At 37.3% G+C, this 26,771-nt stretch overlaps 1 protein-coding gene across 16 annotated transcripts in view; it reads right to left on the bottom strand.

Moving 5' to 3' along the window:
• DLGAP2 (DLG associated protein 2) overlaps positions 1–26,771 on the bottom strand; it is a 466,127-nt gene that overhangs the window by 27,066 nt on the left and 412,290 nt on the right. For all 16 annotated transcript variants that reach the window (XM_048296314.1, XM_048296315.1, XM_048296325.1 and 13 more), the window contains 2 exons: positions 25,112–25,331; positions 7,151–7,500 (listed from right to left, as the gene is read on the bottom strand). In XM_048296314.1, coding sequence (XP_048152271.1) covers positions 7,151–7,500; positions 25,112–25,331 — 570 coding nt within the window. The remainder of the gene's footprint in view (positions 1–7,150; positions 7,501–25,111; positions 25,332–26,771) is intronic.

Here is a 26,771-nt window from a genome sequence, read left to right as displayed (position 1 = left end):
GGTGGCCATACGGAAGAAGTTGAACAGATGGGAACAAAGGATTTATCAGGGCCTTCTGCTCACTCATAAGGCTCAGTATGGAAGGACAGGACATTGTGTGCCAGTTCAGACCTGAGACAAAGCCAGAGAGATGAAGCCACGTTGACATCTCCACACATGTCAGTTTTTGCTTCAGCCCTTTCCAAAGCACTGCACTTCCTTAATAGAGTGATATCCTTAGGATAACCATTTTTATGTAATGTGCTCCTTGGTACCTAGGGAGTGAGTCCCGGGGTATGAGGTATAGGCCAGGTTCCTGAACACAGAAATAGGGTAAGGAGGGTCAATGATATTATGCTCATGGGGTAACATGGCTAGTAACACCCTGGAGGTGAGCAGTGGCCAATGGACAGAGAATAGACTTTTGCTTTCCACAAAGATGTCTCAGCAGCTCAGACATAGTGTTGTTGGAAACATGGTGGTCCAATAAACAAGGAAAGGCCCCTACGGAGAACATCAATTGGTCCATCAATTTTTTCTGGAACAAAGCAGGCAGACTTGCAATACTTCTTCCTTATTGCATATCAAAAACATACCTGTTTTTGCCAGCAACATTGTTTGGTTTAGTGAGAAATAGCAGGTCTTCTTTTGAACTCTGCTTCTGATGTGTGGAGGCAGATTTACCTTTTATATTTGGAATGGGTCGGTATCTTTCTGTTGATGCAACACATCGAGAAAAAGTCTTTTTCATCTATCTGTTTTCAAGTGTTTTCTTACTGGCATTTCACCTGGAGATATAATCCTGAGTAATTTACCCAGTATGCAACTGACACCTAGAATTCACAGGCACAAATGAAGTAATATGCTCTAAAATTTTATTCAAAAAAAATTATCAGAAAAATGATGATCAGGGTATCAAAATAAAATGATATTACTTATCTCTAAATATAAGATCCTGCCAAATTATCCTTCCTCCAGCTTGCCAAGAATGACACTAACTAAATGACCTGATGATTGCCTTGATATTTTAATGCTTTCATTTTCTCACTATGCCTTGTAACAGCAGGAGAATGCCAATTTTGTGTGTCTGTGTGTGCAGGCAAAATCTAGGATTGCAAATATTGTATCAACCAACAAAATGTAAAATGGAGGCAAATAACAACACAAGTAAAAGTGGAAAATAAGACAATAATTTGCAATCATAAAGAAAAAAATGAACAAATAAATTACATTGTTCTATGACAGATATTATAAAGACTCCTGCTAAAAACAGCAGGAAACTCTTTAATCAGATTGCCCAGGCTAAACTCAAATGAGCAGAGGATAAAAAGTAATACATTTTGTTTGATTGTGTGACTCTTGAAACTCAAATAAGTCTTACTAAATCTGTTGTTATTCTCCTTGATTCATTATTGTTTTAATATTTACATGTGTTCTAAAAGCCTTAATATTTTCAAATTGGCCTACAGTCTCAGTAAAGCAAAATAATGCAAAAAATTTTATCTTTATATATTTAGGATGGAGTGTCACACAAAAGAGGAAAGAAAAAATAGCCAGTCATGCCAAAAGCAGAAGAGAGGAGTGGATCTAATATAGTACACCATCATCCTCTCTCATTGAAAAAAAAGAGCTAAAAGTTCCTTAAAAATTGGCATTTTATGCCATGAAAAATGTCTTATGTGCTTATGTCCACTAGGCTTCTAACATTTATAGCAAATGTAATGGAGCACTTTGAGATTATTTCTATCATATCAAGGATCCTTGTGAGTCCCTTCCAACTCAGGATATTCTATGATTCTATGATTCTATGTCTTACCTTTCACAAAGACATAACCATCCCCTTCACATTCCTTTAATGAAGTTACTCATCCCTTCACATTCTTTGCTGTCTATACAGGGAGCAGACAATACTATTAATCCCCAGAGATCAGTCACTGCTGACTGAGATCAGCCATTGCTGATTGATACAGCTCTAAATTTGAAATCTAATTATCAGATACTAACACTGCCTTGGTAATAAAGGATCCACAAGTAAATTATACGAGCAAAAAATTATTTGAATAAATGCAAATCACTACTGCAAGTAACTCGCTTGTTATAATCAATCTTAGTATGCTTATAGGCACTCATTCTAGCAAAGACTGTATGAACTAAATTATTCCTTCAAAGTATTTACTATACTTTTTTAGATAATAATTTAAACTACTTAAAACCAATTTTTATTTCTGTATTAAAGCCCTATTCTGCAGTTAAACATGAGCACTGCAACATAACATTGCAGCATCCTAAAAATTCCAGTCTAAGCTTCTATACATACCGTCTCAAAGGTAGACTTGAAGTTAATATATTCAATGCATAAGAAAACAGATTTTAACCTGTTGGCTTTCGCTTCTCTCTCATAAACATTAGTAGTAAGAGTCCTTCAGGCCGCATTATGTCTCCCCATGTGACTTCACTGCCCTCAATGGGTTTTCACTGCTGTAACCAATTCATTCTATAATTAGAATTTCATAAACAATCTCTCTGATGATGTACAGGAAGGAGAATAATTCACCCTTCCTCTCTTGCATAGGCTTCTCAGTGATAACAAGACTAAAAGAGAGTAGAAAACACTACTTTTGACACTAGATCAAGTACATGTAATTGTGAATTCAGATAACCATTCTTAGGTATGGGGAGATCTTATTTGTATGAAGTGACTTCAAAGTAGGAAAAACACTTCAAATAAAACTACAGCACTAGCTACTATTGCTTTCCTTAACTGATGGAATAGTTTAACCAGCCAAAAACATACATTCTTTCAAAATAATTTTTAGAAACACAGCAAAATAAACCTATACTTTCCCGTTTGTGCGATTTTTTGTGTCTCACCACTGAGCTCCATTTTGCCACTCTGCTACTTCCCAGCCGAACATCTGGACTACTCAAATACGTGGCATGGTACAGTAAGTGCTAATTACTAAAAGGAGCAGCTTGAAAACTTCCTCTGATCTTTTAAGAAAGGACTTCTTACTAAAAAGACAAGCCAGAGTTTAGAAATAGGATTTATGTCAAGTTAGTATGAGATTGTAGCAAGAAAATAATGTACACAGTTGAGGGTACTGGTAACTTTTTTGGTGCATTTAATGCTAAGTGGCAAATTGCTCTGAATATTCACTGACTTTTCCAGGCAAAGGACTTCATACACTCCTCTCACAAAAGCACAGTCTAACAGTCATTTTAAGGAGGAGAATAAACAATACTTACTTCTATAACTTTGGATCATTTATGATCCAAAGACCAGTGTAATCAATGCAAATATTTCTTTTGATTGCTGTGTATAAACTGAAGTAGAGCACTGACAAAGGTGGTATAACCTAAACTTTACAAAGAAAATGTAGGTGCCTATCTGAGCACTTTTGCAATATGGGTACAAAATGCTTTGTGTTAAAGGGGAATTCTAATTTGAGAGCACAGAATATCATGAACAACGTTTTTACCGTGTGAGATGAATAATGTCATTTAAAAAATTATATAAATATATAATGAAGTTATGCAGCAGATCCCCTTTTGTCACAAAAAAATTAGGCAGGTCAGCTATTGCACTAATCTCCCTGGATACAACCTTTAATTTATAAGCAGGATTTGTTTAATGTAGATTCTGGAGATTATAAAAAACCCACTAGGTATTTTGAAGCGTGATCTGCTGATGATAAATGAAGATGACTGAGTCCATTCTCTACGCTACAATTAGTGCTTGTCTCCAAAAATACCACCATGAATCAGCCTTCACACTTAAACATTTGTTTCCATCTCATTCATTTCCGGGGTTTCTGTTCATTTTGAAAGCCTCAATGCCTTTTAAATGGAGAAGAAACAAAGGACTGCATGATTTGAAGTACTTGAGATTAATAAGGAGGAATTTCTTGACATGTTTTCTCATATATTTCACATTCCCAATGCTTTACTATGAAATGGTTTATAACTAGAGCAGATTTTGAATGTTAATTATTAGCATATATACCAGGGTGTGCAAAAGAGTGAGGAAAATCCCAGAAAATATCTTAGCAACAACCTTGTTCTGATTTAGTGCTTATTTTACTCTTGACAATCTCTACTCTCCATTTTAATTCAAATACTTTGATTAGTCTTTTGCTGTCATGATAGAAGACAGAGATGAAGTTTATAGCTACTAGTATTACAAGAGTTTTGTTCTTTTTATATTCATATATTGTTACAATTGCTGACTAAATTTTTAATCTCAAAATCAGTATTTTGAAATTCATTTGAATTTATAAATCAACATGTTTTTTCCCAGTGCCTGTTGACTACGCCTGATGGTATTTGTCTTGATTTAAGTATGTCAGTGGAAAAAATAAAACCAAAAAAATCCCAAAGGCCCCCAGATATTTTCTGGAAAAGCTTCATTTCCAAAGCTTTTATTTTTTTTTTTTTGTTCAAAATTCCCATCTGGGATAGGACTAACACACCATGAGATGTTAGTGTATCTGTGCTGTTCTCTGTCTCTGCAGATGGGTGCTACTGATGTTCATAGTAACTCCAGTGCTTCCCTAGGAGTTTGGCTTCTCTGTGAATGGGAATACCAACCCTATGGGCACATGGCTAGCATGCCAGGGCTTTTTAAAAGGACTTCTATTCACTTCATATACACTACACAAATCATATGTCTGAAAGACAAGGGAGCTCTGGAGTGGGTCCATTGCATTTCCACTTGCAGTGGCACCCTCTGCACCTTTGTTCCTCTCTGCTCCTGTATGAAGCTCTCTTGGCAAGCATTCTCCCATCAATGTGTTAAAGGAGTGGAACATTAAAAAATGCACAAATTAACCATCCTGATAGCAAATTAACTAATGCAAATAAATGCAAATCCAATGCATTAGCCAGGCATGGAATGCTAATGAGAAAACAAGTCATTTAGTCAATCAAGGAAATATGCAAATAAAAAACATCCTTTTCCAAAGTGTACTTTGACACAGAAGTCTAAAAGAAATTAAATACTGCAACTGTACTTTGTGTGCATAAATTACTATTTGTGTAGTTTGCAATAAGAACATTCTACCTTGTGTTTTTATTCTGTACAGCTTGGCAACAGCAACATAACAAAATGCATTTTCTATTTAAAATACTGCAGAAATGTATTTTTCTCATTAATGTGACGTTTGAAGCTTAGTGCTGAAAAAATCCCAAACAACTAAATGTGCTCAGGATACTGTTGAAAATTCAACCTTCTCTAATGCGAAATAGTACAAACAAGCAGTTTGTATTTCTTGAAAGATGACAAACAGCTCATCCTTCTAAGACCTGCTGTTGCAAACAACATTTGCCTTTCTCCATGTGTGCATCTGAGGACCAATGCTGCAGGCCAAGTGTCAGATGACAAGTTGCTATGGAAGATCCGCTGCCTCCATGGAAATAATTGCACAGGTGTTTTTTTGGATTATAAGCACATATTATTAAACACAGCACACATACAGAAGGGTCAGAGCCCAGTGAAAAGTACTGGTCATCACCTGTAGTAATAAACAGGATCAAGCAATGTAATCAAAGTTCCAGAATTAATTGCTGGAATATCAGGACTGACCAAATCAAGACACCAACATTGATAAATACGACTGTGCAGAGTTGCTGTAAAGGAGAGATAAGAACAACACTAGATACTATTCCTTCCTGAAGAGTAAGTTTCAGGTTAGGGGCTAAAAGGTACCAAAGATTTCTTTGCTGCTCCTTTGAACTTTTCAGTGTTATCTGCCAAGCCCGTTCTCTGAACAATTTAGAATGCACTAATTACTTTGTAAAACATTTGAAAAGTAGCCATCTTAATATCTTGCCATGGTTATCAAATTTAATTCTACTCTTCTGCATCTGAAGAATCAGAAGCAAATACTTTTATGACAAGAAATGGACAAACAGCTTTCTGGCAAAGCTGATTCCTTCCCATTAGTCTAATGCATTATGGAACAGCAAAATTACAGTACACTAAAATGTTAACCTGTTAAGTTCAATCGGCAGCTGTGACATGCTTAACCCAAACACTTTTCTATGACTATATTATGAAATAAATGGAAATGGAATTACTACTTTTTAAAGAAAATAATATACTTTCTTTTATATTCTTGTATATTTCTAATATACAGTCACTCACTGGGCTTTTTACATGGACAATTACCTTCTCAAGATCTTTGTTGATCTATGTTCCTTCTCAAGATCTATGAGACTGTGCTGTCTCCACAACACCTATGTCAAAATAAATGTCAGTTTCTCTATAGCTGATCTAGCAAAAGTAAGCATAGAAGTGGAGCCAGTGATGTAAAAGGGAATATTCAGCAGAACAGAAGCCTAAATTTTCCTCTGCTTCTGTCTCAAAGGACTTCACATTCTTTTTAAGTTCAACTTTCCTATTTTTATTATTACTTGGTATTTCCTAAAGATTTGAACAAATGACCATTTCTAGCTATCTAGTGCTTTCCATTTAGTAGAAGGAATAGCAATCAAAATTTGTGTTTGGAACTGTCTTATCTCATTTGCCTGAAACAACAGAACTTGAGTGAGCTTTCCACAGTTTGACACAGATTTTTTCAGGTGAAATAAATATTGTGGGTTTTGATGGACAAATGGAAGAATGCTCAAAGGCTGCGTTCATTAATGTTATTTCATTACTTGCCATCTCTAATTATGCTGTATCTACACCAGAACATTTCTTTCTCTTTTTTGGTACCTTCTTTCCAGCACAACTAAAAGGGGAAGGGTCTCTTTTAGGTAGAATTCTTGAAGATTGAGTGGCTTTGCACATTTTTCAAGGTCAAAAGAGAAATATAATGGAAAAAATACGGTAAAGCATTTTAAAGCTGGTGAAATTCTATAAACAGGACTGTGAATTCATGGAGGGAAGGAGATGAACATGCTGTTCACCTGTAGCTCTGCAGTATAATTTTCATATCAAGTGTTAATGACAGGTAACCTCCCTAGAGATTTATTCATTCATTTTCTCCCATGTACAGTGTATTAGCCAAAGAATTTTCTGCACAGCCATGATGTGAATTGCAATTAACGCTAAGCAGCCAGGGGTTGTTTGTTAGATTATTAGAGCAAGTGAAGCTGAATGACTCATTCTATGCTATTTACAGAAAGAAGGCAAGCAATTCTTCACAGACAGATGTTAATGATAGACTACCTGGATCCCTATAGAGGAACGTCGACTCTTCAGAAACTCCTCTGCTTTTGTCACCAGAATGGCCTTGTCACTGGTGCGTATGGAGGTGCTCTGGCTCTCGGCCGCGTGGCGCTGGGCAGCCGCCGTCTCCAGGGCGAGGTTCATGGCCTTGTTACTGTCCAAGCTGTCGGTGGAGTTGTACATCCCTCGCCCATCCTGTGGCCATGGGGATATCCTCTGAGTCCGGCTGTCATGATAGGCATCCTGGGTGGATTCTGTGCTGCTCTGTGCCGTGACGGAGATCAGTGGCTTGGAAGTGGTACGAGGGGGTACTGGTGGTGGTGTTTTTTTGTAACTTGTATAAGTTACAGCTATGGAAAGAATTAAAAGAAAAAAAAACAAACAAGCAAAAACAAAAAAGAAAAGAGAAAGAGAGGAATTAAGATTAATCTGATGGAAACTTGACAACAGAAATCACCTTAAGATTGTGCTTCTTAAAAATTACCGTGGGGTAACGTTGTGTTCTTCATGAACCTCACTATTATTTGAAAGTGCCTCTCAGAGTCAGATGGGTATCCACAGAATCATTTTATTTCAACAAGGAAACAGGAAGGGGTGGAAGTGGGAGTCCCAAATTACAGTGAAGATGAAAAAGAGTTAGTGAGGCTATGAATGTTAAGACTTGTGCTGGGTAGGTACACATTGGGACTTCTGAGATTACTGGATAAAGCTCATAAGAAAAATAAAGGAAGATTTATTTTTCCCTGTTCTTATCATCTGAACTGTGAGTTTTGTATGGATACAGTATATTAAGAAAATAGCATCAATATACTGGAACAAAATATTATTCAGCAACTTCTACTTTATGGTACGCCACACTTTAACCTTTTAAAATCCTTCCAGGTGCACTGGTTGGAATTAGGGAAGGTAGGCTACTTACTTGTGTAGGAAGCATATATTTAAAAAATATCCACAATACAGTTAACAGGAGGAAATTCAAGGCATGTTAAAAATATTATAATATATGCAAAGCTATTAAGACTTTGATGAACAGAGCAGTTCTGAGGCTGGTTTAACATAGATTCTGTCTGCCAGCATATGGCTCAATAAAACATCCAAGAAAACTCTACAGATGCAGAACTGTGCCAATACTGCTTCCTTATAAAATTTTAAAAATTTCATAGAGATTAATATTTAGTCATTAATATCACACAGCTGAATTTTCTACTTGTCTAAGCCCACTATACACTTTTTTTTTGATACTAATGAGTATTTCTGTTGTGGAAGGGTATTTTCCCTAAAGCACATATAATCATAATTAAAAAAATTATCAGCTGATCCAAAAAATGCATTGTGATTTCTATTTCTTTATTCCTGTATGGGGAAACTGGTTCCAAATCACTTTTTGTATAGTTACAGGAGTAAGTTTGCCTTTGTCTAGTGTTACTAAATGGATTGACATTGCAACAGTGACTCAGGTAACCGTGGAATTGGGGTTACTTGCGTCCAAAAAGGATTCTACAAGAGCTCCTCTTCCCATTACACCCATATGGGCTGATGAGCAATGAAGACAGCCTCCCCAGCTGTGTTTTTTGATATGAGGCTACGTTGCAGCTGTCTGGAGTGAAGAGATCAGCTTAGGAATTAACACCTTGGACTGCTGAGTCTGTATCACCAGGCTAGCCTGTGTGAACAGTGAGTCTAGAGAAAATGACTCTTAAATGTTCACTCTTGATAATCATAAATAAAAGTGTTATTATACATGAAAGAGAGCAAGGCAGATCTAGGAAGTTAAAACCTTCATTTAAAGAACATTTAAAGCCTTGCTCTGAGCTAAATTGCTCTAACAGAGTGAAACACGTAAAACACGTGAAACACGTGAAGCATGCTCTTCAGAATCTGAGACTGTGCTTTTTTTGAAGTGCCGTTTTGTTGTCCTATCACCAATATTATCTCCTGTCCGTTTTGTAACCAGCAGTTAAGAAGAAAGAAAAACTCAGTATTTTTCAGATGCTTTAGGGAGTACAGAAAGTTCACAGAAGGGGGAGGCTATAAAGCTTGGAAATTAAGACAGTGTCTAATGAACTCAAGCAGTGGGTCTGAGGATGTTTCCACTAAGAGAGTTGCCATAATACTGCTCCCCACCTTCCCCCTGCAAATGTAGATGCAAGTGATCAAAGTGCTGGGAAACATTAGAAATAGAGACAATGGGGTGAAATAGGGTGAATGATATCCAGCACAGGAAGCCAATTTTACCTGTAACATTAGACAGGTTATCACTGTGATAACTACTTTACTGTTTTTTACATCTGTCTTCATGTAAAAGAATAGCAGTGAATGATGAAACATATGGTTAATGTGATAATGAGACATCACAAGCAGGTATATCCCTACTACTTGAGCAGCAGATCGCTTCTCTGTCTAATGAATATAAATGTTAAATTGCTGTTGCAACCCTTCATAGCTGACTTAATCTTCATTTACATTTCTGAAAAATTCTCCCTGTGGCAAAACCAAAACAATTTCTTGCCTTTTTTTCTTTCCCTCCCCCCTTTTTCTCCCCCTAGGATTGAATATTTTATTCTAAAAAGTCTGATTATTTCAGTGAAGTGACATGTTTTAAAGCCACCAAGTATTAGAGTAACTGCAGTATTCTGGCAAGCGTTTGATCGTGAACACTAAACAGGAATTAAAAATCCCACAGATGTTCAACAAGTAGAAGAAACGCGAAGAAAGACTGGAAGTTTGTGAGAAACTGGCTACATATTTACAGTGAAATATGGCAGGAAGAAATCCAATTAATTCCTATGCAGCCACAGAGATCAAATATTGAGCAGGGAAAAAAAAAAAACCATCTCTACACTGTTAATGAGTTAATATCTGGAATAACAGTTTCAGAGACAGAAATCTAGGACTGATTGGAGACTAACAAAATCAAAAAGAGGATAGGGACATGCATTTGAGAGTCAAATCTTGCTACCAAATTCTATTTGCTTTAATCACTCAAGAGGTTCTAGTGAAGTAAATGGGACAACTTGACACGTGTTGCTGGCTTAAGAGATGACTATATAACAGATTAGGGTCTTGTTAAATGAGAAAGTAACACAGTAATCCATAGTTTACTGTTCATGCTTGGGGTTTGATCTCTAATAAATAAGTATTGCCTTAAGGTCTGAAGCATGAAATTTTATGTCACTTGCAAATAGTTTCCATTAATAATGGCATCTGTAAATATTCCTGTTATCAACAATAACACGTTTTTCTATCACGTCCAATTCTTGGTCCTGGCAGTCATAAATACAACACATTATATATGGGAAGAAACATTTCTTTCTCCTAATATAAAATGAACTTTTTATTTATCATCCCCTTATGCTGATGGACAGGGGCTCCTGTCAGCTTTGCATCATTCTCTACCCTGTAAATTTTATTTGCCTTAGTAGTTATTAGTCCAAAGCAAGCATATAAAACCTCCTCAGCACTGCTTTATGTCTTCTCCACTTTTTAATCCATCATTCTGCAAACTGCAGAGCTGTGGAGGATTTTGCTGGCCCCACAGAGAGGGCTGGTGCTGGGTAATGCAGTCCCGGGGTGCTGTGCACTGGCTGAGGACAGTGCCCCATAGCTCCACAGGGCACTTGCGATGAAAATTAAACTGGGAACGAGAAGACTGGGATGGAGAATTCTTGTCTTCAGTGAGGACAAGCTGTGTGTCAGCGGCAGCACAGCAGCAGGGGATGAGACCCAACATGAAGCTGGGGTGTGAAAGAGCACAGCACCAGGAGGGCAGAGCTGTCGCAGGATGGCTTCTGACTGATTTAAACTGTGGACTTGAGCAGATGCCAGAGATCTGCTCCATGTTTGGGCACATAAAACTTCAATCCAGGATAACCTCCTGTTGTTTCTGGTGCTGACCAAAGATTTCTGATTTCTTTCTTTAGTTTTTTAGTGGTTTTAGTGTGCATATCCTGAACATTCCTGATATTTCTCTCACCAGTCCTGCTGCTGAGCAATGAAGCTCAAGCAAAGTAAAAGCAACAGCCCTCTGCCATGGTGTTAACCAGTTTGTAATATCTAAAGCTGCTCTGAAATGCAAAGAAAAAGAAAGTAGATGGCACAAGACGTGAATGTGTCTTTTACATGGATAAACTAGAAAAAGAAACTAAAATTTTCTTTCCAGTTGTATTCAAAGGCTATCTTGATATAGAAAGCAGAACTTATTTTTTGCCTAATTAAATAAAGGGGGAAAAATAATTTTTAAAGTTCCTAACATACATTCTGTCTCCATCTATTAGCTTATAATAATCAATCAAAAATTATAAAAATTGTAAAAAACTGTTCTAATTCTAAACCATATGGGTATTTCAGACTTCATTTGAATCAAAGTATTAATTGCTTAGGTGCTTGCCCCACTTAAATATAAACATGTGCAATTAGCTCCACTGGATTTTCCTTTAAGGAAGGACATTGTTAGAGAAATGGAGAGAAAACAAAATTGTTCTGTGCTGGTTCATAGTGGGCCAGATTAAACAATGATGCAAGCCAGGTATAAATCATTCAGAAGAAATGAGCAGGCAGCAATGCAGCATAACATGCACTAATTTGTCACCCAGTCAGGAAAAAGTGAAAATGTCAAATTAGTTTTGTAAGGATTGATACCTTAACTGCCAGACCCTCACATACACAAGATTGCCTATCAGTGCCGAATTTGGCACAGAGGTGGCTACAAATGACCTGTTATGTAAAACACATTAATTTTTTTTATGTGCTGTGTGATGCCAGCCACACAGCACTGGTAACAACCAGGATATCAGGCACTATGGCAATACTGTAGAGTGGCCAGGAAGACAATTCCAGCACCGGGGAACTGGAAATTTGGTGGTTTGGGTACACACAGTAGAAACACAAGGAAGATTTCCTTATAATTCATAAGCAACAGGATACTTGAAAATTTAACTGATATAGCTGGAAGCAGAATATCCCCCTTAGCGACACTGCATTTGTCTAAACTTGCTAAAAGTTACTGTAGATACAGCCATAGAAGTCAGTTATTCTGCCCATACTTCAGTGCCAACAGTTTATACTAGAAATAAAATTACTAAAACAAGTCAATTGAGATATAACTTCAGGTTATCCATAGACCTTCACAGACACAAGGCAGAAGGAGAGACGTGATCTATTTGATGAAATAGCGATGGCCAGGGGGATATTCAGAAAACCGTTCAAAAGGCAGCCTTTTAATAAATCACCACTTTTTGTCCATTTGGAAAACAGAATCACCTGAGAGGTTCTTACAAATCAATATAACCATTAAGCACTTAGTCAAAATAACATTATTTAGGCTGAGATCACGAAGTTAGCTGGATGATGAATTTACATGAAAGCACCATCAATTAAAGGAAATGGTTGTCCCTTATGACACACGGCAGGAGTAAACTGGATTTTCTGTTTTGTAAGGAGGTTTATTCAGAAGGAGGATAATTACTCTGCAGGGAGCTTGGAGCTGCCCTGGAGGCAGAGGTCCCAGGGGCATGTTGCTGAAGGCACACAGGGCTCTGAGGAACCACAGCACCAGGAGAAACACAATGCAGATGCCCAGGCTGGTGTCAGGTCTTCTGCTTTGCACAGGGAAGGTGTACATCAACCTTGAAATTACTTTAGAAGAGGAAAAAAGAGACCTTCTCATAATGGAAGGCCCAGATCAAATCTAATCCTGTATCAGAGTACTCAGTTTTTAGAATAATCTTTTGACCATGGTGTATACTGTTCTAGCCAAAGGCTTTGAAAGTCCCAGCTAACATGACTGTCCCTGAAATGCCCTGAAATCTCTTCTCTGTTCTCCATCATGGTCATTAGAACTCCTAAAATAAAAATGTACATATGGATGCCTAACCAGTTACTTCTCAAAACACAGAATGATGATCATTAAAAGAACATTAAGAAATCAAAGGGGACTTTTGAGAAAAAAAATCTCAGATGCTAAAAGAATTTATTTCTCACAAAAAGAATTAACTCGTTGATTTTCCTAACAAGCCATGGATGTCAAAGATAAGAATACAAGTCCCTGTTTAAAAGAGAGGTTGTTGGGACACATCTTTTTATATAAGCCTCTTTTCAACTTCCATCTACACTGGTCTCTGATGCCAAACATCATTAAAAAGAGACTGCAGTCTCAAACAGGCCAGTTTAATTGTACAAAATAATCTGCTGTTCTTAGTCAAATTCTGAAATGTTAGTAAGGGGTTTCCTTCTTGAATCAGTAACACCTTTAAAGTTCAGTCATTACAAAAAGATTTAAAAATGCTTAATTTTGACATGTGTAGCCTCTGGTATTTAATTAAGAAAAATGGATCTGTTAGAATGAAGAGGAAAAGGTTAAATCAGTCTGTTTAGATCCAAGCCTGCCATTTTCCATGTGTGCCCTCAGTGGCTACCTCAAAACCTCACTAATGATTGGGGTCTCTACTTTCTCCTTTCAATGCGGGGGCAGCATGTGCTCAGGCTGCACAGAAAAAAGAGTGGTTTGCTCCATTAGAACAAATTAGTGCCTAGACAGCTACCCGAATGTAAATGCAAGTCCTTCAGAGTGCTTCTCTAGCACACCCACTAGCACTTAAATAGAAACATTGTCTGTATGTGAGTGTAGGGCAGGTGAGGGAAGCAAGCCACATACAGTCTAGGGTTCTCCAGCCCGTTCCTTTGCTGCTCCTTGGAAAAGTCCACACCTTTGTTTGCTGCTCTGGTAGTGAAAGATCCTGTAATTTCTGAGGGCTTTCCACGTTCTAGAGTTTCTCCATTTTTAAGGTAGTTGAGAGTGGTTTTTTTTAAATGTAAGGATATTCAAACCTTGCAAAAGTAGTCATTAAAACTTATCAATGTCATACTGTAATTGAAATTCAAGAGATAATTTCGGTTTTAATTAGGTTAATTCTTTTAATTAAATCTTGAATAAATTTCTCTCCAACATAATCAGAGAGAAGCTTTGGTTATGAACTTATCTTCCTGCTTCTTCCCTTTTCTCATTCTGCCCTCCATGATGAATCCTAGCCAGTAAAGGGACCAGAAGGTTTTTCAGTAGAGAGAGAGTCTTGAGTTTGGATATCTGTGAAAAGACCCTGTGTCTTCCTTTTGAGATTAAACAGTAAGAAACGGTGATATATACATATGATATAAAAACATCACAGTGATATTTTAATGAGTGTTTTTTTGAAAGACTGCTTACATCCAGATGATTTTTATCAGCACAGTTTATATGATGGGTTGCATTTTATTTAAACTGCATAACCGAAAGCATTGTCTGGCTAGTATGCATCTATAACTTTGTAACCTTTTTCCTGTTGGACCATTTTACATGTCTTATGATTAAGTAAACCTGGATATTTGTTATACCCTAAAGTCAGATGTTAACTGGTAGTCTCATGTCAACACAGTCCGTGGGGGCAAAATGTTGCATTTATCCTGTGCCAATGTTTTAAGTAGGGTCTTTTAGTAATAGTGAATTACATCATACCTTCAAGACAGTTTTTGAGAACTATACATGGGAATCCATCTCATCTCACATCAGTCACTGCAAAAAACCCAATCATCCAGGTCTGAGCTGGTTGTCCAATCTCTTTTAGAATTACTGTGAGAAAAAGAAGCAATTCTGGGGGCAATTCACACCCATTGTAGATGCTTATTATACCAGGAAATGAATCATCCTGTGCTTTTCTCTGTCAACCATAAAGACAATCAAGGACAACCAGCTCAAATCAGGACACCTAATTTTGACAGTTAACATCACTGGAAGTGTTCAAGAAACAAGTGGGCCTTGCACTTGATTTAGTTGACATGGTGGTGCTCAGTCAAAGGTTAGACTCGATGACCTTGGAGGTTTTATCCAGCCTTAGTGATTCTATGGTGCTATGAAATTCCTAAAGGGATGAGATAAAGTCCAGCCAAAAGCTTTGTCCCTATGACACACTGGTTTGCACTGGGACATAACCTCTCCTGTCTTTTGTTACCAGTGTTCATGGGAAAGGTGGGAGCTTCATCTCCCCCGCTCCACATCCCCTGTGAGCTGGATGGCAAAGCAAATCTGAATGGAATTTGCCTGCAGTAATGACTGAAACCTAATTTCCTGCACCTTGATCTCTTCTGCTAAAGCTACTACCATAGCTTTAGTACCAGTTTTGCCCAAGGTATCTTTGTAACTCCAGACAGGTATGAAAAGCAGACCTTCTGTATTTCTGTAATTTTTTAAATTTAATGCACAATTGGAGGCACCACACCATGCTATTAATCCCATTGAAAATGTTGATATTGAAGTCAGTGGAATCTGACCAATTCATACCAGCTCAGGATCTGGACTATTGTATTAACATATTATTGACATAGACAAGAATTGCCCTTCCTATAAACAACTTTTTAAGAGTTTTTCAAAATAGCACATCACTGAGACACACAGTTTCCAAACAAATTACATATAAAAACCCTGGTTTTTTAAGCAGCATCTGTCTTTGACATCTCTCTGCAAAGCAGAATCTATATAGCACTTTTAAAACCTACTGAAATCATTAGTATGACACATAACCTCAAATAAAATTTGCTGGGGTAAGGCAAAATTACTGGATGACGAGGTTTTTTTTTAAAAAAAAAAAAGAATTTGTGTGTGCAACAGGTTAGTCTCAATATTCAGAGTAGATCCTTTTAGCCTTCAGTTATGTACATCTATCTGATTTTGCACAGGAAATTAACAATTAAGTGGAAATGTGACCACTAAATTTGGAAAAAGCTGGAGCCACTACAGTCTCCCTGGAGAAGAAAACTATAAAAGGAATTACTATAATCTATTCACTGTGCAAGATGTTACCTCCATATTGAGCAAACTTAGGTCTGTAGGCGGCTCCATGTTACATAAACGATAAAATCTGTTTTGACAGTGTAATTAATATTAGTCTCAAAACAGAAATGCAAATCAAACAAGACATCAAGATCAGAAACTCTAGGCCTTTGCTAAAATTAAAAGAGATGTGGGCAACACAAACCTCTTAGATTGCTGATGGACTGGTTACAAAGGGTTCTATTTTAGATCAGTTAATGAGCAAGAAATTATAGCCTAACCAGTATCCTATAGATGGCACAGCAAAGTGCTGACAGCTGTACTGCTCTTCTAAAGAGTTCCTATGTGCCTCTAAAATACTGAAACTGCATTAAAAAACACCATCTCAGTTTTTCAGTTACAGGAAGGAAAAATGTTCCTTTAACTATATTTCATTTTCAAAATGTATGTGCGGCTTTTCAGGAATACAGATTGTATTTGTCACATCATCAACACAGTAAGAGACAAAGAGAAAAAAAGAGTTCCAAACACTAAGAATTGCTCTTCTTGTGCTACTCTTCTCACATTGAAAGAAAACAAAAAATTGAAAATGTTTTTCAGTAGAATTACTTCTTGAACTCCCACATACCCTTCTCTTTCAGTTAAATTAATTTCCATCAGCCTCCTAAACCCCTACATGAATATATTATGTAGGCTTATAATGGTTTTGTTTTTCGATTTTCTATTCTGTTTCTTACAGTAACTATATGTAGCTTGTAATTTTATTTGACTTACAGTAAGGAATTCTAAGATGAATAGGATGAGAAAAACAATTTGCTTACTTACCCTTAAGAAAATGTTGCATAATTTTATCACTACATTATGATAATAATCTGACATTAAAGAAATTAAGTGATTATTAAATATAATTTAATACCTTTAAACAAATAATTTAATCCACAGAGAGCTACAAGTCTGGACACAGAGTGCTCTTTTTTGTCAAATCAAATAATCATTTTACCTGAGAAGCAGATGGAGTCAGTATGAGTGTCAAAACCAGTGCTAAGAAAGCTACTTGCAGGCTGCCAGCCCTGTATTTAGGTGTAGAAAGTGATGCTACTGTGTTTTGATATCTCAGCTTTGTAAGCTGGAGCATGGCTATCTCAGTTATCCTTGTTTTCAGTGGGACCAGAATTTAAGCTTTGTTTTAATCCTGTCATGCAATTTGAATAGGTTTAACTCTTGCCCTAGATTTATGAAAGTTAGCTAGCTATGCAATGCTGTCATTGTAGACTATTTTAATAGACAACAGAGAGAAACAGGGATGTCCAGGGGACCACTTTAATAATGGGTACAAGTCAAAAAGGACATATATATCTATAGTCTATAATTGCATATTAATGTGATTGCCTTTGACACCTACTTTTTAGATATATGTATCATGTGAGATGAACTTTTATGACTGAAATTTGTATAATTTCTTTGACTGGGGGAAGGAGACAGAGAATGGAAAGATATGTATTGTTCTGGACACAGGAGAGTCCCAAAAGGTAAAGAAATGTACATAAAAATCATGACTTGTTGATGTGTCATTGATATGCTGTTTTCATTCTCAGAAGGCCAAGTGATAGGTTACTCCCTTCAAACTCAGTATCTCCCCAAACCCTGGATGTCCTCTAGTTGCCCTTGAGGAGGAGTAATGTGCTGCTGGCATTGCTCTGGTGTTGTGGTTTCCAGTGGGTATATTTTAATGGACTGTATACTGAGACTGAACCTTGACCTTACAGCAAGTAAGACTTTGTTGGGAACTATCAAAGTGCTATTAGGTGACAATAAACACCTCAGTGTAGGTTGAGGTTTGTCGACCTCTATTGGTGCACAACAGGATCCATACATCATATTCAGTCTAAGACTGCCTAGACAACAGTTTCTTGTCCAGAATGAAGCGATTCTCTTCTAGGTCCTGTGTAGACATCTCAAATGTCTCAAATGGTACCAACCAATTGTCTTTGAACTAATCAGAGTTTATTGTCATGGGACCTTAGACTACTAGATTGCACAAAAGCATCTGTTTAGTTGACTTGACCTGGAGGCTAACCCAACACGGTTCAACTAACCTGTCTAGTCATAGGCTAATTCTGTCAGGTTATGCCCTAAGAATGTCACCAATTTTAGTATCTTTATTTTCTCTGATGCTCTGGAAAAAATCTTTCAAGTACATTTTAAGTACCAGGTTTATCAGTTGTCTTTCTAGGGTAGATGTGAGTCTGAATAAGTTTCCTGAAGCAGAAATGAATCAAATGATGTTTGTATACCTAGCACAGCAAGGAATGTAGTTCTAGTGCACATATCACCATTATGGCTCTGACATATATACCTCCAACAAAAACCTGAATACATGCAGAGCTTCTGAGAAGACTCTTAGAGGTTATTTTCTTTCACAGAGGAACCCAGAAGGAGAAGCACGGGCAGGGTCCTTCCTTCTTGTTCACTGCAAAGAAGCATGATATACAGGTGTTTCCATGATCACCCACCCTGTGTACTTCCCCTAGCTGCACAGACCCACCAGAGGACAAAGCTCTCTGGCAACCTCAGGGTAAATATCTGGGCTGAGATTTACATCTGCCACTGTCAGTTTCTACCATGTCAGGAAGGGTTCAAACACTTAGCAGTGAATCTCCTTCTCTGCATGCTATATTTTTCTGATAAATTCTTATCTTTTTTTTTTTACCATATAATACCATAAAGAAAACATAGCTGAGAAAACTCTGTGAACAGACTAGCTTTGAAACCAAATTCTGCCAGGGGAGGGAGCATAGGTATCCTTTTTAATAAAAAAAGGACCAGCTGTCTGGCAAATCCAGTGGATTACAGAGGAATTTTGTCAAGCACAGAACAGCAGGAGCAAGAGAGAAACACGCATTATACATTTTTTAAACTAACCATAGATGGAAGACGGTGACTTCATTTTTATCTTTGACTCTGAAGATAATCTGTACCAGGGAGAATGAAAATTATAAAAAGCTCCTGGCTACTGCTCCAACTGCTTTCATGCCTCATCAGCCTGAAGAGGCCAGGCAGCCCTGATTAGCACAGCCTTACTCCATCTCCAGGAATCCCAGAGTTGTGAACAGTTGTGACAGCCCCTTGGCCATCCTCTGTCAAACTCCTTGAACCAAAGTGTTTGTGTCACCTTCATCCCAGTGACTCCCTGGGCCATTTCCACCATGTAGAGCTGCTAGTGAACAGCAGTGTCAGCCTAGCAGCAGAACTTCAATATGTTTAAAAAAATTAAAGACTAATTATGCCCTCCAGATACGCCCAGAGCAATGAAAATTATGTGTGCATATCCAAGTGTAGAACTGGGCTCATCATTTGTTAGGATAAGATTTATTCTCACAGCACAGGAACACAAGTTGGCACAGCATCAAAGGATTAACTTAGGATGCCCAAGTGCTCCCACAGATAGCTAGTGTGTTTCCTGCAGAGAGCTGGAGTGTCAGATAATTCCATGGAGCCCCAACAGTAATTAAGGAAAGTCAACATAATAAATTATGATTGAGAACACAGCCTTCTATATCTTATTTGGGCTCAATGTTTTGTGTTTTTAAACGTACCTGTTGTGGATTCCACTGCTAGCTATTACTTAGCAATGGATACCAATAAAATCCTCTCAGACTGAGCATTTACTTCTATAGACAGAACAGAAATTGTGGAGATGTAACTTCATGCATATGTTTTCCCCCATTTGGCTGGGCTTTCCTAGCCATAGTGCATCAGATTAAGATCCAAACAGCCACCTGGATGAAGTATCTCATACTTGAAGAAATAAAAGAAAATCACACATCTGTTGCTCATAAACCATTATTCTTTTAAGAACTGAGAGCATTATCTTCTCAATTTTTATATTTATACACATTTATAAAATTCCCTCTGAGCTTTCTCCTCCCCACTCTGAGCAGTCCTGACTCTCTTATGTTTTTCTCATGGGAGGGGTGTCATATGTAGTAGCACCATGGCTTTTGCCCACCTTTGGTATCCTCATATATTGAAAAAACCCAACAAATCAGCAAAACCTAAAAACAATAACTAATGTTATTAGTGTTCAGATAGCAACCAGTAAATCAGTCCTTTCAGGGGCTGAATGGGTAGCTATGCTATGGAACAGTACAATTTCTCTGTGAAACATCATATTATCATCCATTTATTTTTGTAAGTATATGACTGTGCAACCAGTTCACTGACCATGAGATTTTTTTGTAGCTAAATATCAAACATGGGCTGTAAAAATTCACCCTACTAGGCCTTTCCTTGAAAATGAAAAGCTGAAAATAGCTTGAAGTCAGGACAAGGGAAACCTGCAGTTCCTCAGGCATCCTGAGTAATTGTAGGAGCTCTAATTGAAACCTCCCACATCCAATGTGACCTTGTTTGAATTAATTGGTTTGGAATTAGTGCTCAATAGTTCAGTAAATGCGGAATTATCTGAATTTACTCATTGCCAAGCAGAATCCAGCTGACTGAGAAAACTAATATGGCCAAAAGACAGTTCTCTACTTTTCATCTTCTTCAGTGAAGTCTTTAGCAAGCATGAGCTTAGTTGACCTACCTACTATGAATCAGATAAAAGGAGGTGCATGTACAACTGAGAGAATCATTGAGGTTGGAAAAATCTGACAGATTTGCATTATGCTACATTTTCTAGAAGAATTTTAAAAAATTATGCAGTATACTGGCAACTTAAGGCTAGTAACTACAATCCCTAAATTCAGCAATGCTTCCATGCTAAGTTTCTCTCAAGATTAGCAGGCAATCCCTGAAGTGGAAGAAATTACTTTAGACTGACATTTAACATAGGACAGAAATCCAGGATGCCTCTATGTACCCTGCCCAAGTCTCCATTGTGCTGAGGTCCGTAGCTAGGTGGATTTTTTTTATCATTAATCGAGTCAAAAAATACTGTTGTAACCAAAAACTTGGGTTAGAGGAAAACATGAAATAGTTTTAAGAAACTGAAAATGATCCTCTCTTTTATTCATCAGACTAAAAACCAAAGAACTTAACCGAGGCCACTTAGTCTGTGCTTGTTGGTAGAGAAGGATTTCATACAACTGATTGAGTCACACATTTAGTATTTCTGGCTTAGCTGTTTCAATTTGACTATAAAAGCAATATACACCGAGAAGATATTTCACCTGATGGGTGAACATCCTGAGCAGTGGCCCAGAGAGGCAGTGTTTCTCTCAATAAAAATGGAAGTGTTTTATACAACGTATAATAATGTCATCAGAAGAAAATACGTGTGCCTGCACATCTGAACAGATGATAAGCTGGCGTTCAAGTTGGCCAGAAGTACAAATAGGAAGGTACTCTCTCTCTCTCTCAGGGAAGGGATTTTAGCTTGTTCATCTGCTTCACAAGAGACCATCCTAACTGCTACCTCCATTACCATTGCAATTCAGTATTTCTGCATTCACAACAAAACCAAACTAAAAAACCTGTGAGGAAACACCCTGAAATAGTCTCTAACATACAGAGTGAGTAATATAAAGGACTCTTTCTACATACAGAACTTGTAACAAAAATAAGTTGACCTCAGACAAAGAGGAAACAAGGGAGGGAATGATTAATATCTTCCAGATGTCCTTGTTGGTTATGTTTTCATAGTACAGTCAAGTGTTGTACCACGATATCTGAACTACTTTTCAGTAAGAGAAGCCAGGTGTTGCAGGTGGGATAACGTGTTACTGCCGCACTGCTCCCGACCTTGCACTCCATCTCCCAGCAGGACTCCACAGTCAGGGCTCCCTGCGGCCTCAGCTGGTGGTGACACAGCCCCAACACCTCCGGCAGCCTTTGCTTCCCGCAGCACTGTGCCACACTCCCCAGGCGTCACTGGGAAGGAGCCTGCTGAGCTGACAGCATGATGATTGCTTAGACAACAGGGAAGCGGGCTGGTACTGCCTGGGAAAGTAACCCAGTTTTTATGAACTCTTCCTGAAAAGTGAAGCATTGCTTGCAGGAGTAGCAGAGCTGTAAGTCAGTAGCATTTAGGATGACTACTGCACTCAGTGACTTCCCATTCAGGAAATTACATGTTGTCTGTGATGGAGGAACGAGGTGGGAGGCAGCAGCAGCTGGAGCTGTATTTTCTCAGCTGTGCATCTGACAGCTGTGACTGGATACGGTTCAGAGACAGAAAGCATATGCTGTCATTCAGGGCTTTTAACATCAAGTGTCTTTTACTGAGTTCATTATCTCTTCAAAAAATGAAACATGATGGCTAGAAGTGCCCTAACCTCAATGAAATGAGTCTCAGCAGGGGTCACACAGAGCCCAGGTCTAGCTTACTGTGGGCCAGCAATGCTGGCTGCCTCCTTCGCACTGTCACTTGTCTCATTCATTTACACCTGGGCTAACAGGGAGTGCCCTATGCCTTGTCACAGTCTCCTTCAGAGGCGGAGAAGACTGGTTCCACAAATAATTAAACTACATGGATCTGTGCAGAAGTTGTGTTCTTTAGCACCAATGTTTCATTGGGCTTTCTCTGTAAAGTTGTATCCAGTTAAGAAGAGCCCAACACCGGTAGTTCTTTTTCCATCTATTAGAAAGCCCCATTAGCAGAGTCCATTAATAATGTCCCTCATAATATTTGTTATAGGTGCAACCTTTCTACCTTCTGAAAGCTGTTAATGCATCTTGGAATAGTTTAGCAAACTGCATGCTCTAAATATATATTCTATACCTTTGTAATTGAATTCATAGATCAAATACTACTACTTTATTTTAGGTTTACATTTTTAGTTACAAGAATTAATTTTTAGCTAAGCCTATGTGTTATGAATTAATTGCCTTACAATAATGGTAAGAGGTAATCATGACCTATATCACTAAAATTGAATGGGATAATTAAATTGAAATTAGTGTTAATTTTCTAAAGAATTCCTTTAGTTTCTTTGCCAAGAAGAATTTGTTACATCAGAACCAAAAAAGAAATTAATGTAATTTTCATAAGAATTCAAAAGACTGAATTGGAACTAAAAGCTGATGTGAAACACTGGCCTTTTTGACATTTATTAGAATGAACACCGTATAAATGTCAAATATCTTCCAACACCATTTTCACATTTCAGGCAACTGCTTCTTTTACAATTTTCAGAGAGGGATGGAAAAGTAAGATTTTTTTTTGAATTATACTAATGATAAGAAATGAAGCATCTCCCTTCAAAGTGACAGAGGCTGAAGAGAGAAAAATGGAAGAGTCACCCCTAGGGTTTTAAAAACAAGAACTTATTTGGCAACTGAAATTTCCCATTAAAAGTGAATCACATAATCCTTACTCTTCTCGTATATCAGATAATTATTTCTGATTTGTATATTTACCTTATGTAGAAGCTGAGGACAAACTTGCTCGGGGGCACAGAGATGATATTTTAAATATAAGACCACACTCAGAACTGTATACAGTCCATAGGCTTGGAAATTTTGGATCAGGAAAACACCTCAAATAATCTTATTTCTTCAGATTGTCAATATCACTTGCCCACAAAGAAGAAGAATTACATTTGTGGGCAAGAAAATCTGTCTGATAAGTAATTTCTGAGATGAGGAAGAAATTATGTGTGAAATGAAGGTTAAAGTTTTCAGAACCACAGTATTTAACCAGCAGGCTACTAATCAATGCAAAACATTTTTCGTAAGTATGAAAACACTGTGATGCAAACATATTTGATACCTAATCTTTTATTTTCCCAAAAATATTCTATTATTCAGCTTTGTCACTCTAGGGAAAATAAATTCTTTTCAGTGAGAATTTTGGGCTTATCTAGCATATAAACTCAAGACAGCTTAAGTTAAAATCAGTCCACTTGGTAACCAAGGTAATCCTGAAAATATTCCAATACAGTACTTGGAGTCAGACTCCAAAATAAGTATCTATTTTTGTCTTTTGCCATGGAAGGTGTCTTCATAATGACCACACAGTAATATATGATAAAGACGAAAATTAGTCTTTGGGGTAGCAATAAGATCTGATTTTATATCATGATAGCATCTCTATTAATCAAAGGACAGAAACATTCCTAGAGGGGGCACTGTGAGCAACAATTTCTAGTTTTACACAAAATTTTATATAACAATTAAAATACTATGCTTAAGATAAAATAACATTTTATGCTACTTCTGGAATGCAAATGTATATTATTCAACTGCAGCTTCCTTTCTAAGCTCCCACTGTTCTGTTATACAACACGTATGTCAAGCAAATAATTTAAAAAGTATTTCTATACTATATGCTTTGAGCTCACTTTTACCTTTTGCAGATGGGTAGCCTGCGTTACAACTTAATAGTATCTGGCAAGGACAATATTATAATTAGGAACTGACATTAACATAACTGGAAACATAGAAGTGAATTGGAATCAGTTTACAAAGAATACATATTTCCTATAGATTTCATTTTAATTATTTAACTGCTCTCTGTGTAATCTTTTCTCTACAAATACATGCTAATATTCTAAAATGAATAAAGCTATCATCTTTGCTAAGCAACTAATAAGAGAAAAGAAAGTTGCCAGAAGAATGTTAAAAGACCTTAACAGTGAGTGTTATAACAATGAATGCTAATGGCTACTGATGAGAAATATCAGATGTGTGAAACTTGCCAAAACGTTTACAATTCAGTGCATTGATACAATTGGTTACACCTGCCCTAAAAGTAATTAATTACCTTTTAACTTAACTGCCTTCGAGTATTTAGACCAAATATTTTTAATCTTGCTTCTCTTTTTTTTTTTGGTGCTTTAACAACCTAAATTAAAATTAGCACAAGTAATCTCATTTAGAAGATCAATTACTTGATAGATAAACCTCATTCATGTCTAATAATATTGAAATTATACCATTTGCACTTGCATTTTTATATTTGCACCTAGATAACTCTATGTATGTGAAATGGAGGTCAAAAATCCAGGTACCTTATATTATGCATGCACGATTCTTCTCAGAAGGAGCTTATTCCAAGATGCAGCCACAATGGTACAGTATTACAGACTTAAGAATATTGGTATCAAACATTATCTCTACACAGGGAAAATGTTTCCAGTGTCAAACATCCTTTCAGAAAACAAGCTGGTATATTTTTACATGCAGCGCAGCGGAAGGGTCAGTGGACCTTTGCTTACCTGTGGTTGACCTGATGGTTGAGGTGATGTTGGAAGATGTCAGCGCAGGTATACATTCATCATCTTGGGAATAGCCTGCCTGAATGGCACGCAAGTAACTGTGGCTTCTTGTTCGGAAGCATCCCGGGAGGTCAAGGGCATCCATTGCCTGAGCTTCAACTTCACTAAACACTGATTCACACACCGATTCAAATTGCCCATTAACCTCTGCTTCACTCATCTGAATAAACAACAACAATGCATTTGATTTTTGACTTGCTTTTTTGTGATCATCACGGCCTCAACATCTCAAATGGACACCTGTACATTGATGAAGAACTGTTTTAGCAAATAGTTAAAATGTAGTAATCCCTTCTGATCACATTCACATTGTTTAACTGACATCAACTGTTTACATGTATATATTAAGTGCATCACACATGCCATACATTAATGTTACATTTAATATCTTTTGGCGTAGCTGAGAAGGGACCCAAGCCAACCTCACTCCCTGGTTATCTGGCTTAGCCATTCACTACCATGGAAGAACCTTTTCTTCAGCAGCACTATATAAAATCTGATACTTCTCCCAGCCTGTAGAACTCTGTCTGGCAGAGCTGTGCCTCCTGTACCCTCTACCAGGGTGTCCCCTTGGGGTATTTCAGCAGCATCCTGCAGCTCCCTGCAGGGCTTGGGCAGTACCCAGCATTTACCTGCTAACCCTTTGCAGGCTGGGCATGATACAACACTGTGCCTTTTTCAGAGGCAATTTCCATGATAAACAGGGCTTAGGCAGAGTGGCCAGGCTTGGGCAATCTCTCGGTAGGTAGCCCTATGTTGCTGTCTTGAAGATTAGTGCCTTAATTCTACCTACAGCATTTTTTAATCCTTCACTGAAGTCAGCCTTAACAACCTGTATTTAACCTGAATAATTTAATATTGTGTTTATCCAAAATCAGATAGGAAATTAACTCTGAACAGATAATTGCACGTCTTTCTGAAAATAATTTTTTTCTAAAAAATGAGTGCTAGAAGTCAGAATCAGTATGAATAATTTTACAGATTAAATTTATAGCATCACTAAATGTCACATCCAGTTGATATTAATTTTCCTCTACAGCTGCTAAGTGCTCTTAGTGCTTTATTCTTATGGAAAGAGAGTCCCTGCAAATATTTCAAATGTTTTAGGATTTTGGTTAAGTAAATGGAAATTTTATACAGAAGTTCTGATGATTATGAATAACTGGCATTTTAATTTTGTGTTAAGACATTTCGACTACTAAAACTCTTCTGAAAGGAATTACATTACCCTTCATAAAATTTGCTTTTAATAAAGTTAAGTAGGCTAATGCAATCTCAAAGAGATTAAAAAAATCTTACTCTGAACTATTTTGCAATATTGTTGATCAGGAAATATATGGTAATTTAGTCCATAAACTCTGTAAGTCTTAACCACTTCGTTCAAACTAAGGTTATTGACAATAGAAAATTAAAAGTTTTTAAACTTAAATTAAAAATATAAACCATGGAAGTCAGCATTCTTCTTGAGCCTACCCTTCATCAGGTGTGAAAAAGGAAGGATCTCACAACAAAAAGGCACAAAAAATGCCACAAATTATACAAACTTCTATTATGTAGATGGTACAAGAAGAGGATGGTGTCATGGCAAAAGAGCAGGAAA

The sequence above is a fragment of the Corvus hawaiiensis genome, chromosome 3 (assembly GCF_020740725.1).
Source record: "Corvus hawaiiensis isolate bCorHaw1 chromosome 3, bCorHaw1.pri.cur, whole genome shotgun sequence".
NCBI classification, from domain to species: Eukaryota; Metazoa; Chordata; class Aves; order Passeriformes; family Corvidae; genus Corvus; species Corvus hawaiiensis.
The sequence above is the reverse complement of the archived record's forward strand: the minus strand, read 5'-3'. Positions and strand labels throughout refer to the sequence as shown.